Here is a 12,623-nt window from a genome sequence, read left to right on the forward strand (position 1 = left end):
CTTGTGCACGTTCAGGCTGCAGTGGAAGCGCTTGTATGACTTGCATGTAGATTCTTCAGGCCTGGAAATTTAGCGAGTGACACCAGCCACGACTTTTTATGTCAAACCATTCAAAAGTTATGGCAGAAAGTAGGAACTATCAAGTATGAACCAATCAGATGAAGGGGGGGTGCACTTTTTGGCGTCTAGCGTCGCCCCGGAAACGCTTTTGACTGAGAAAAGTAATGCCCATCGTCACAGGATGGAGACGCACATTTTGATGGATAACACACCTGGGTGCACGTTACGGTTCGGGCGAAGAAGCGGCTGAAGAAATGGCATAAATTGCGCCAAAATTACACGATTAATTCAAAATGGCCGACTTCCTGTTCGGTTTCGGCCATGGTGCCAAGAGACTTTTCTTTAAGTTGCAACATGATACAGGTGTGTACCGATTTTCGTGCATGTACGTCAAACTGTATTGTGGGGCTTGAGGCACAAAGTTTTCTAGGGGGCGCTGTTGAGCCATTAGGCCACGCCTATTAATGTAAACCATTAAATATCACATTTTTCGCCAGGCCTGGCTTGCGTGCAAAATTCGGTGACTTTTGGGGCACGTTTAGGGGGGCAAAAAGGCCCTCATTTCGTCGTAAAAATTAAAACGAGGATAAAAAAAAAATTCCTACAGATACAATAGGGCCTTTGCTCTGTAAGTGCTCGGGCCCTAATTAGATGAGAATTGTCCGTCAGCAACAAAGCAAAAGAGTCCAGACTCCCTACTTTTTAGCTACAGTGAATGCATCGTGGTTTGAAGTTGTGGAGGCTGAATAGCACAGCTTGAGCTGGATTATAACAGAGACGACCAAAAAACCACTGTTGAAGTTTGAGCAGCTCTTGGCCTCACTGGAAAAAACTGGTCCAGACAGAAAATCCACACAGCGTCCTCCTGTCTCTGCTCTTAATGGAATTCCTTTGGACTGGTGTTTGTTTTGTAGTCTAAATGCATATTCTTGAGAAGTCTGACCTCAACTATCTTGTCTCTTCTTTCAGGGAGCAAAGATCATCCAATCCTTCATGTGGTACCTGAACCCTCGGCAGGTGTTTGACCTGACAAAAGGAGGACCCAAAGAGGGGTGAGACCAAAACTGACCTCTGTTTGATGGAAGATGTTCTGCTCATCTACGCGTGTGTACCGGCAGAGGAGGACAGAAAGAGAGGCTTTCTTGACTCAGACAAACAATAAAACCATCAAAATGATAAACTGAATACAGTTCCATTTTCATTTACTTCAGGGCATAACTTACAATTTGTTCTTTGTTGTTGTTTTTTAAGTATTATTTTAAAGATAAAAATGATCCTACACTGATGTGGAAGTGTTCAAGGCTAAAGGGAATGAATAATATTGAATAATGAAAATGATGAATGAATAAGTGTAAAAATGCTAAGTAAACTTATTTAGCAAATGTTTCCAAATCCTTCCAAAATCATTTTAAAACTGCATTTAACCAGGTTGGTAATGGCACAACAGTTTTTTTTTCTGTTGTGCCATTTTTCTTCTCATGTTAAACTGTGCAGCATTGTGAGTTATCGCAGCTGGAGGAGCCTACGCGTCTTCACACCACAAACACGTCTCTGTGTCGGCCTGACTGCTGCCTTTTGGTTTCTGTCCTGCAGGCTGGAGTTGTACGCTAAAGTACCGAACCTGAGGATCCTGGCCTGCGGGGGGGACGGCACGGTGAGTCCCGCACATCACACTTAAACGCTGCACCATTTAGACTGCACATAAAGGATGCAAAGAGGTTTTGTGGAAGAAAAGCAAGCTGTGCTGCTGCTGTTTAGTCTCATAGAAAGCTCCTTGTAGGTTTAGGAAGTTTAACCGCATAATCTGCTATTCATCAAAAACACACTTTATTTGCATCTAAACCTACTTTTATTTCTTTATTTAAAATCGTTTCCTAGTCATTTTAGCGAGGATCTGTTTTTGTATGATGTTTTCTCGAAAGGGCAACAACGTTAATTGAGTGTTGCTTAAGCAGCAATTGAGAAAATACATTTGCAACCATTAGATCCATATCTAATCTCATCTCTTAATGATCAGTGTGAAGCGAGAGTCTTTTTTTGTCTTCTCTGTTTAATGTCTCTGTGAACGGAACATCTTTGCAGCCTTAGTACATATGACTATTTTTATCTGCATGATTACTTTACTATCTGATCAGGTTCTCACTCGTGTGTGTGGTGTGTGTGTGTGTGTGTGTGTGTGTGTGTGTGTGTGTGTGTGTGTGTGTGTGTGTGTGTGTGTGTGTGTGTGTGTGTGTGTGTGTGTGTGTGTGTGTGTTCAGGTGGGTTGGATCCTGTCGGTGTTGGACCAGTTGAATCTGCGGCCTGCGCCTCCTGTGGCCATCCTTCCTCTGGGGACCGGCAACGACCTCGCCAGGACGCTCAACTGGGGAGGAGTGAGTTTTACTGGCTGAACTGCAGCTGCCGTTGTACCAGTAGATTAGGAAAGTCCAGTAAATTCAAGAATGCTGACACTGGAGAAACGCATGGGACATAAAGTTGGCTGCAAAAATACATTCAGCTCAAGCGAATCTGGCCCGTATCGTCACCGTGGTGTCACACGTTGACCAATATTGGCGATGGATCTAGAAGCTGAAGGCCTCAGACCTCAATCCATCCTCATTTTTTTGACCAACAAAGGTTTCCACATACTTTGGCCTCGTGCTTGCTTACACTCTTGCTTGTGTGCATCACCCCCAGAGATGTCACAGGTCCGTGACACATATTTTGTTTGCTTAACACAGTGCGGTTATGTCACTGTTTTTTGAGCCTGTAATGGTGACACAAATATCCTGCAGTCTGAATCCTGCAAATAATCAACTAAGTAATTATTTTTACATGTATGTGATCTTTTCAGTCAAAAATACTAATTTTTTGTTTCTGCCAATCAGATAAATAAACAAATGCTTAAAAGAGTGTAACCTATGGAGTGATAGCTGTGTTAAAAAAGTATATAAATATAAAAAGTATATAAATATATATACTAAATATACACATTTCTTCTTTTTTTTTAGACCAAAAAGGTATAGGCTGAAGCCTCATGGCTTTTCAACAAAAGGCAGACTACAGAAAAGGAAAAAAAAAGATACTAATAAGAAGACAACGAAACAAAGAAAATGAACAAAGAAGAAAAGAAAATAAATGTGGTCACTCACGATTGAGGACAGCATAATTTAGACAGTTGGATATTTAAGCAATAGCTTGTCATAATAAATATATAGCTGATAATAATTAAGGTATAGTTTCTGTTATCGTATCAAGATCATTTATATTAGTGTTCTATATTTATCTATTATTTTAGATTTATAATTTTTTTTTAATTTGTAAATTGAGCTACTTTTTTTTAGTTCCTCATCCAGGCGGTTCCACAGTTTCACCCCTTCGACACTGATACAACTTGACATTTTATTTGTTCTTGGCCATTTCTGCTCAAAAATGCCATTGAATTGAAGTAGCGAGCAGTCACTGTACACCCCTTGTTCCCGGGTCCTCTCTCAGGGCTACACCGACGAGCCGATCACAAAGATCCTCTCGCATGTTGAGGACGGAAACATCGTTCAGCTGGATCGATGGAACCTGCTCGTGGAGGCGAACCCGGAGGCCCGGCCGGAGGACATGGACGAGCATCAGACCGACAAGGTCGGCTTCACCGCCAGCAGAATGATCACGCATCCCTATGATCAAATGTTAATTCTTTGCTTTCTTTTCCAGCTTCCCATCGACGTTTTTAATAACTACTTCAGTCTGGGGTTCGACGCTCATGTCACACTGGGCTTCCATGAGTCTCGAGGTCGGTCACACTAAATTCTATTCTTGTTGAATCCTTGAAACACTTTACACCCCAGGCCACGTTCATGCAGCGCTCTGTCTGGAGATCTGCACGGATATCCTTCTACCCAGTCGAGTCATCCAGTCTTTTTCCAGTGCTTCTTCTATCATACCTGCGATGACACATCGATAAGTGTGTCAGGGGAAAATATGGGGCTCAATGTCTTGCCTGAAGACACTTAGACATGTTAGATAAGTGTCTTCAGATTCTAGATTAGAGATTAGAATCTAAGATTACTAATCTGCAATCAAACTATCAACTTCTCTCCTGAACCACCCCGATCAGACATAAGCTTGAGTTTAAACCAACTCACTCATATGACCAGAGAGGTGAAGAACACAAAGCGAGGCAAAAATTAACCTGAAATGGTGCAAACAATAAGATGCACACACAAAAAAAGGTAAAGGGATGCAAAATGAGAGGGTAAACTTGTCAAGTTAAAGATATTTAATCAATCAGCTGTGTAAATAAAATCATTACATGTGCTGAACTCTACACTGCAAAAACTCAAAATCTTACCAGGAATATTTGTCATATTTCTAGTTAAAATGTATCATTTTTAGTAAAAAAAAATCTCATTACACTTAAAACAAGACTCATCACTGGGAAAAACTAGGACTTTGAGTTTTTGGAGTGTAGGAAAGACTGACACAGGTTATGAACCTGAAATCGGAGAGGACGGTACTGAGAAGTGCTCTGGTCAACAAATATGGAACAACAAGTTCTTTAGCATGAAAGGGAGCTCGATCTTTATTGGCTTTCTGAGCGTAGAGAAGAATTTAAAAGTCCATCCTGGGGTTCATGGGAAGCTAGAAAAGATTACTTGCTGCCAGAGAAAAGAGTCGCCCAGTCAGCAGAACTGCCACTGCTGTATTTTTTATCGGTTGGAGCCTTTCCAGGTACTTTTTTGTGACAAACTAAAAAGAATTTAGCCTTTAAATAACAAACACAATGACTGTTTTTCTGCATCAGTATGAGACAAGATTATCTTAATAGTGAAAACATTACTTGAGTGAAAGAAAGCAGTCCTACAAACTTGTTTTGTGTGAATTAAAGGACAAAAATAACTCCAAGGTTCCTCACAGTAGTACTAGATGCTAAGTCTAATCCTGGGATGCTCAGGTCCAAAGGCACTAACCTCAGTCCCATCCGCGTTTAGTAACAGGAAATTAAAGGTCGTCCAAGCCTTTAAGTCTTTAAGAAAAGCTTTGTAACCCAGCTAACAGGTTTCATCTGACGTCATTGAAAGGTATAGCTGAATTATGTTTACGTCGCATAGTAGTTTAACTTCATGTCAGAACCCTAATAATACTTACAGATTAACAGGTTGCACTTATTTAGACCCTTTTGAACCTTGACTTGGTTAAAATGTGTTTTATTCCCCCTTTCTCACACACACACACATATATATACTTATATGCACTATAAATAATACGCAGTGGTTTTGTTTCTGTGATCACACACCAATGAATGTTTCTACACTGCAAAAACTCGAAATCTTACCAGGAATATTAGTCTTATTTCTAGTTAAAATGTCTAATTTTTAGTCAAAAAATCTCATTACACTTAAAACAAGAGTCATTACCAGAAAAATAACTTGTTATTTGACAATTTTCACCTGTTTCATAAATACATTTTCACTTGAAATAAGTAGAAAAATCTGCAAGTGGGACAAGATTTATCTTCTAATTACAAGCAAAAAAAATCTTGTTCCACTGACAGATTTTTCTACTTATTTTAAGTGAAAATCTACTTGAAACAGGTGAAAATTGTTGTTTTTTCCAGTGATGAGTCTTGTTTTAAGTGTAATGAGATTTTTTTGACTAAAAATAAGACATTTTAACTAGAAATAAGACAAATATTCTTGTTAAGATTTTTTGCAGTGTAGAGCAATGTGGGATCCAGTGTTCATTTGACACATGGCAGCTTTCCTGAGCCTCAGTTGTGGCTCAGTCTTTATGTGCGTCTCAATGAAATGACCCACCTCAAGGATCAGTGAACACTTATCTGATCACACAATCCATTTTGATATCAGAGAAACCAACTGATGGGTGAAAATACAGTACAAGTAAGTTGATATCTGCGACGTGATCACTTAAGAAAGAGAGTTGTTCTGTTTTCATGTTTCCAGAGGCAAACCCTGAGAAATTCAACAGCCGCTTCAGGAATAAGATGTTCTATGCTGGGGTAAGTTTCCTTGCCAGTCTGCAGTCCGTTCACCCAATTTCACAAGGAGATGTGGCTAACATTGGTCCGTCTGTGTGCGCTTTAGACGGCCTTCTCAGACTTCCTGAGCGGGAGCTCCAAAGACCTGGCCAAGCACATCAAGGTGGTGGTGAGTACAGACACAGAGAGTCTTCACTAGGGGTGTAACGATACACTAATCTCACGATACGGTAGATACATGAGATTGAGGTCACGATAACGATACGATACGATATTATAGCAGTATTTTTTTAACAACCTTGAATGAGGAAAATAAAAATGGTCTTTTATTTGAAAGACAAAACAATGCTGTACGTTTGTCCTATTGTTACAGTTTGTAATGCTTTATAACTGTTTAAGTTTTAAAGAGAAAGCCAGGCCAACCATTTTCCACAAACTGAACTAAAAGTAAATGTCAGGTTTGCATTATGCATCTTCAGATTCATACAAGTACAAATATTTTGCCACAAACTGAATAGTTTCTCTCATGTATGACGACTTTTTTTCTTTTCCTGAAATTTAACAACTAAAATGAAATAAATAAATAAATAAAAGTAAATAAATAAACTATGAAAAGTCCCAAACTCCAAATGCACCATGACTGTTATTTATCTTCTGCCAGAGCTAAGAGCTTCACATGCTCCAGCCTGAGGCCGTGAGGTGAACCCCGTTATCGTTTCATCCTCAAACCTTTGGGGACGACACAATCTTTACATCATAAAAAAGATTGATTCATGCTCACCTTATAAGTAAAAGTCAAAACCCCCCAAGAGTCCCGTGATCGGGACCGCAAAACGGTACTAGTTTCTTCTGAGCGTAGTCAGATTTTCGACCGAGGGTCGAGGCGCGGTCGTCACGTGATCCCGCTGCACCAATAGGATGCACGTTACTAGTAAACACAATATATTAATATTAATAACCCAATATCAGCTACAGTTTGTCACCTCCACGACACGTATCGCAACGTTTTTGTATCGCAAAATTTCGTGGCACGATATATTGTTACACCCCTAACTATTACAGAATGAGGAAGACTGCTTCTGAGAACAAACTGTCCCCAGGAAGTTCTGATTTGCGCTTTGGTATGAATGTGTTTTCTCTAAATTGGGGGGGGGGGGGTTTTGAGGACAAAAGTTGGTATGTTGCAGTCATCAGTTACCTTCCAGCGCTGTCTTTGTGAGGCCTAAATGATGCTAACTGTAGTCTGTCTGTCTTCATCAGCAGGTCAGAGTGAGAAATGTTTACCTCCGTCTACTGAAATCTTCAAACACGTCACTCACTGAGTTTTTTCTGCAAAATGTTGCCAGATGCTGCATAGAGGATTCACAACGACACTGCATCTATTTTAATCAAAATCTCAACAGGCGCCTTTTCACTGAAGCTCTTTGAAGAGCAGCACAAGCTTTTCCTCGTGCCTCTAATTTTTTCTTCCTCATGTTCTGTTCTCATCTAATCTCTCCTTCCTCATTCTTCCTGTGAGCCACATGTTAATACGGTGAACATGCTCAAGGAAGTTCAGGCAAGTCTCAGCATTCAGATGATGCTGAAGCCTCCACCTCCCAGGTCATCACAGGGTCACTCAACCGCACCAGCGCCTTTGTTTATCTGTGAGCAATGACAGAAATGCAGCTGACCGAGCAGCATTGACGTCACAAGGAAACAGGGTGTCAGAACAGAGAAAAAAGGACACTTGTTGTGTAACAGACAAATACAATTTAAAACAAGATCAGAAATCAGAAGGTGATAGTTTTGGGTTTAAACAAAAGCACAAAGCTGAAACGTGTCTTCAGATGTGTTACATTCAAATATAGGCTCAGACTGACGACGCCATGCTGCGGATCTTCTCTGCAATCTAATATACTGTAGTTTATGACTAAATAACCGTCTGTCTCGTCCTGCATGTAACCTCAAACATTCTCTCGGCTCATCTGACGAAGTCACCCGATCAATACAAGCCAGTCTTATCAAGACTGCTCTCATTTAACTCATTTTTCATTAGAATCCAAACAGTCGTCCACAAAAATGAACTTCATCCGTCAACGTGGATGTGCTTCGTTTTGTTTTGTACTTCCTCCTATTTGTATTGATTGATTTTTATTTTTTTTATGTCAAAACATTTCTTGTTCTTGTTCTTGTTTACTTCAGTTGTTGTTACATATGTTAAAGTCTGACCTTGTTTACATCTTGTCCTCCTCTTCCTCCTCCTCTTCCTCAGTGTGATGGCACAGACCTGACAGCCAAAGTGCAGGAGATGAAGCTCCAGTGCCTCCTCTTCCTCAACATCCCCAGGTACTTACTGGACAAAGTATTCTCTTATTTTTCCTCAGTAAAACTAGCAATGATACAGCAGAAAAATACTTGACTGGAACAAAAGAACCTGCTTTTAAACACTTAAGAGCTTTTAAACACTTAAATAAGATTTAGAACTGTATTCGTTTATGGGGCATATTTTATGAAGATTGCTCTTTCCTGAGGTTTTTCTTGAAAAGGATTTGGTCAAAGTACCACAGGGATGGAGCTCTTTCTTGATCTATGTAGTTTATATGTGTTGGTTTTAGTGGGTTGGAGACACATTTCATTCCAGTCCTTCCTTTTATGAAATGTTTCTTTCTTAAGATCTGGCTGACAGCCTACAATTGGTTGCAAATACACGTTTCCCTCAGTGGCTTTTGAAGAACGTTATTGCTGTAAAGGAGAGCATACAGTACCTGGACAAGCAAAAACAGCAGACTGAGCTCACTCCCACACACCAAACTGGCAGTTTGAGACCCAAATACTTACATTTCCCTGATCCGCAGTTTAGATATACAAATAAAAGAAACCCGCTATGACCTGAGGGGGAAACTCATTTTTGAGATGACGAAAGCAAGAACAAATATTAAAAAAAGATGTACATCAATTAAGGCAAGAGAAATATGGAATAGTTGTGACAACGACCTAAAAATGTGCAGTTCTATCTTCAAATTTAAGGAAATGTTTAAAGAAAATATTGTAAATAAATATAAAACACTATAACTATAAAGTATATTATCAAAAACATTCTAGAATGTGAAACGTCAATTTTATATTTTGTCTTATTTATTTTTCTTTATGCATTGTTTGTTTCCACGGATTAATGCTAATGTCTCATATTCAAGCTGATCATAAGATAAAAAGGGTCGGCAGTCACTATAAGCTACAGCTTCAGTCTACACCTTTTCGGCAAAAGAAACGTTTATTTTACTTTTTAATTTTGTTTTGTAAAAAGTGTGTACAAGACCGAAATAAAGATAATTCAGATCAGATATAAAGCCACGGTTGGTTGGAACTGATCTGTCTTTTAGGCACAAGTGTTAAAGTGGCCAAGGTTGTTAAAGTATCACTCTGCAGAAAAGAACACTGAAGTGAATCAACCAGCACCTGCTGGTTAGTACACTTGTCAAAGATCACATCTTAATTTCCCCGTCACACACTGGCTCCATAAACCCCGGGATTCACAGTCCTCCCTAGTTTCATGTATTACAGTCTTATTAGTTTTATTAGCTGATTTTTCACAGATTAAGCTAATTAAATACAGTTGAAACCAGAAGTTTACATACACTGTGCAAAAAGACATAACATTTTGTGTTTCTGTTTCAGGTCAGTCAGGATTACCAAAGTTATTTAATTTTGATAAATGCCACAATAATGAGAGAATTTCTTAGAAGCAGGAGATGTTTAGTCTGATTTAACTTCAGACAGTGAGACAAAAAAATCCTATGTGTCTTTTTGCACAGTGTATGTAAACTTCTGGTTTCAACTGTAGCTGCTTGCAATAATTCTCTCTTTATTATCAAACAAAAAGCAAAAGACTTTTGACTCCGGTGGTACAGTGAATGCAATATTAAGTTGTGACTGGAGAAGCTGGATCATTTAAAACTGTTCTAACAGAAACTTGCACATCTGTCCGATGCTGAAAATGACCAATTTTCATGCCAAATCAACCCAAATCAAAGTAAAAGTTCAAAGTTTTCCAGAGTTTTAGAGTTCCTACTCATTTCCAGCATTTAGATATACTGCTCGAAAAATATCAAGGGAACAATTTTCATTGTGTAAATTAAACTGACTCGGTTCCCTTTAGAAGAATATGCATGCTGTCATGTATAGTCTTTTTTTCATATTTATTTATTCCTGTCAAACCCAGTTTTACTGTTTTTTTGAGAGTGGTATCTAGAGCACAGAAGGTGATAAAAACTGAGGGAAAATATGCTTGGTTTATTGGCTAGGATGCCACATTAAAAGGCTTCCCATACAGTGTTTATTTTCTCTGTGTAGCGTTAACATTTCAGATGAAGTACAACCATCTAAGACCAGTCTGTTTCTGCCGTGTCTTCTGCTGCAGGTACTGTGCAGGAACCGTGCCGTGGGGTCACCCCGGTGAGCATCAGGAGTTTGAACCTCAGCGTCATGACGACGGCTGCATCGAGGTCATCGGCTTCACCATGACTTCCCTGGTGAGGTTAAAGCCGGGCTGATCCAGACCCCGTCAGGCCGTTTAAACCACGCCAGAATATGTGAAAAAGATTTGAACACGTTCCAACGAGATGGTTGGAAAGTACATGGAGATCAGTCTAGATCAGACCCCATCAGAACCTGCCATATCAAACCTTTAAGACTGGCAATTCCATGTTTTATCTTTAATGCATCACGACTTCAGCTGATGTTCCGTGTTGTTTGTCCAGGCCACGCTACAGGTGGGCGGTCACGGCGAGCGTCTGCATCAGTGTAAAGAGGTGACCCTCACTACCAACAAGTCCATCCCCATGCAGGTGGATGGCGAGCCCTGCAAGCTGGCGCCCTCCGTCATCCGCATCAACCTGAGGAATCAGGCCAACATGGTCCAGAAGGTCAAGAGGAGAATTTCCATGCCCCATCTAAACGAGTAAGAGTCACCACGACAGTGAGTTGCATGACTGAGCTGTTGTTTGACCTGAAGCCAGATCTGTTTGCCTTTTGGCATGTAGTTAACTATAAGGTTGTCCCTGACTATTCAACAGCTCTGTATGTTGGCGTGTAGCTCTGCAGAAAGGTGTTAATGGGGGGGAACGGGGCTCTGTTCTCAGCACCGTACACTGCTGAAGTGATGCACATAGGGATTTTACTTTGAAACAATAACAGTAAAACACTGCCTCAGTTCTGGTTTTGTCCTTGAACTGTTGTGTGTGTGTTTTCCTCTTTAGGTTAGTGTGTAAATGGTAGGGGTGTAACAATATATCGTGCCACGAAATTTCGCGATACAAAAACGTCACAATACGTGTCGTGGAGGTGACAAACTGTATCGCGATATTGGGTTATAAATATTAATCTATTGTGTTGACTAGAAACGTGCATCCGACCGCGACCGCACCTCGACCCGGGAACCAAAATCTTACTCCGCTCAGAAGAAACTAGTCCCGTCTTATGGTCCCGTTTTGAGCTCTGAACTTTTACTTATGTAAGGCTGGTGTAGAGTTAAGCCTTACCTTATTAAATTAAACCTTTTTGGGGTCGTGAGTAGGATAAACACGCTTCTTCTGAGCTCCAGTGTACTTTAATGTCCGCTCAACAGCGTAGGATTTTAGAGCATCAACACAGCACCTAGTGCTGTATCACTCCGCCCAATCTAAAACATACTAAACTCTACAGATAAACTGACTAGTGTCATTATAGTCCCTGATTTACATCAGAATATAAAGAATATATTTATAAAATAATGAACCTTGAATTACCAAAATAAACTTCTTAACAAAAATAAATCTCCTCTTACACTTATATGGTGAGCATGAATCAATCTTTTTTATGATGCAAAATTGTATGTATTTATTTACTTTTATTTATTTATTTAATTTTAGTTGTTAAATTAGAAAGAAAAAAGTAAAATCATACATGAGAGAAACTATTCAGTTTATTTATTTATTTAATTTTAGTTGTTAAATTAGAAAGAAAAAAGTAAAATCATACATGAGAGAAACTATTCAGTTTGTGGCAAAATATGTTTACTGAAGATGCATAATGTAAACCTGACATTTACTTTTAGTTCAGTTTGTGGAAAATGGTTGGCCTGGCTTTCTCTTTAAAACTTAAACAGTTATAAAGCATTACAAACTGTAACAATAGGACAAACGTACAGCATTGTTTTGTATTTTGTGTCTTTCAAATAAAAGCCATTTTTTTTCCAGTCATATGTTCCTCATTCAAGGTTGTTAAAAAAATGCTGCTATAATATCGTATCGTATCGTTATCGTGACCTCAATATCGTGTATCGTACCGTATCGTGAGATTAGTGTATCGTTACACCCCTAGTAAATGGATGTGTGTGTGTGTTTGTGTGCAGTCAGCAGCCTGTTCCTGAGAAGCTTCAGATCACGGTGAACAGGATCAGCATGGCAGCGTACGAGGCTCTGCATTACGACAAAGACCAGCTGAAGGAGGCTTGTGAGTTTCTGTACATGACGCTGGACCTGGACCAGTGAAACCCTCAATAGGGTGGGGCAGTTTTGTGTTTTCATACAGATCTGCATTCACTGAAACTGATAGTGAAATTGCTTGTGGTTTT

General features: G+C 39.6%; 1 protein-coding gene across 3 annotated transcripts in view; it reads left to right on the top strand.

Moving 5' to 3' along the window:
- dgkzb (diacylglycerol kinase, zeta b) overlaps positions 1-12,623 on the top strand; it is a 77,601-nt gene that overhangs the window by 47,348 nt on the left and 17,630 nt on the right. For all 3 annotated transcript variants that reach the window (XM_061721555.1, XM_061721554.1, XM_061721556.1), the window contains exons 11-21: positions 1,030-1,112; positions 1,654-1,714; positions 2,319-2,432; positions 3,535-3,675; positions 3,748-3,826; positions 5,997-6,052; positions 6,138-6,200; positions 8,286-8,359; positions 10,431-10,542; positions 10,771-10,970; positions 12,402-12,502. In XM_061721555.1, coding sequence (XP_061577539.1) covers positions 1,030-1,112; positions 1,654-1,714; positions 2,319-2,432; positions 3,535-3,675; positions 3,748-3,826; positions 5,997-6,052; positions 6,138-6,200; positions 8,286-8,359; positions 10,431-10,542; positions 10,771-10,970; positions 12,402-12,502 — 1,084 coding nt within the window. The remainder of the gene's footprint in view (positions 1-1,029; positions 1,113-1,653; positions 1,715-2,318; positions 2,433-3,534; positions 3,676-3,747; positions 3,827-5,996; positions 6,053-6,137; positions 6,201-8,285; positions 8,360-10,430; positions 10,543-10,770; positions 10,971-12,401; positions 12,503-12,623) is intronic.

This window comes from Cololabis saira, chromosome 5 (assembly GCF_033807715.1).
Source record: "Cololabis saira isolate AMF1-May2022 chromosome 5, fColSai1.1, whole genome shotgun sequence".
Taxonomy (NCBI): domain Eukaryota; kingdom Metazoa; phylum Chordata; class Actinopteri; order Beloniformes; family Belonidae; genus Cololabis; species Cololabis saira.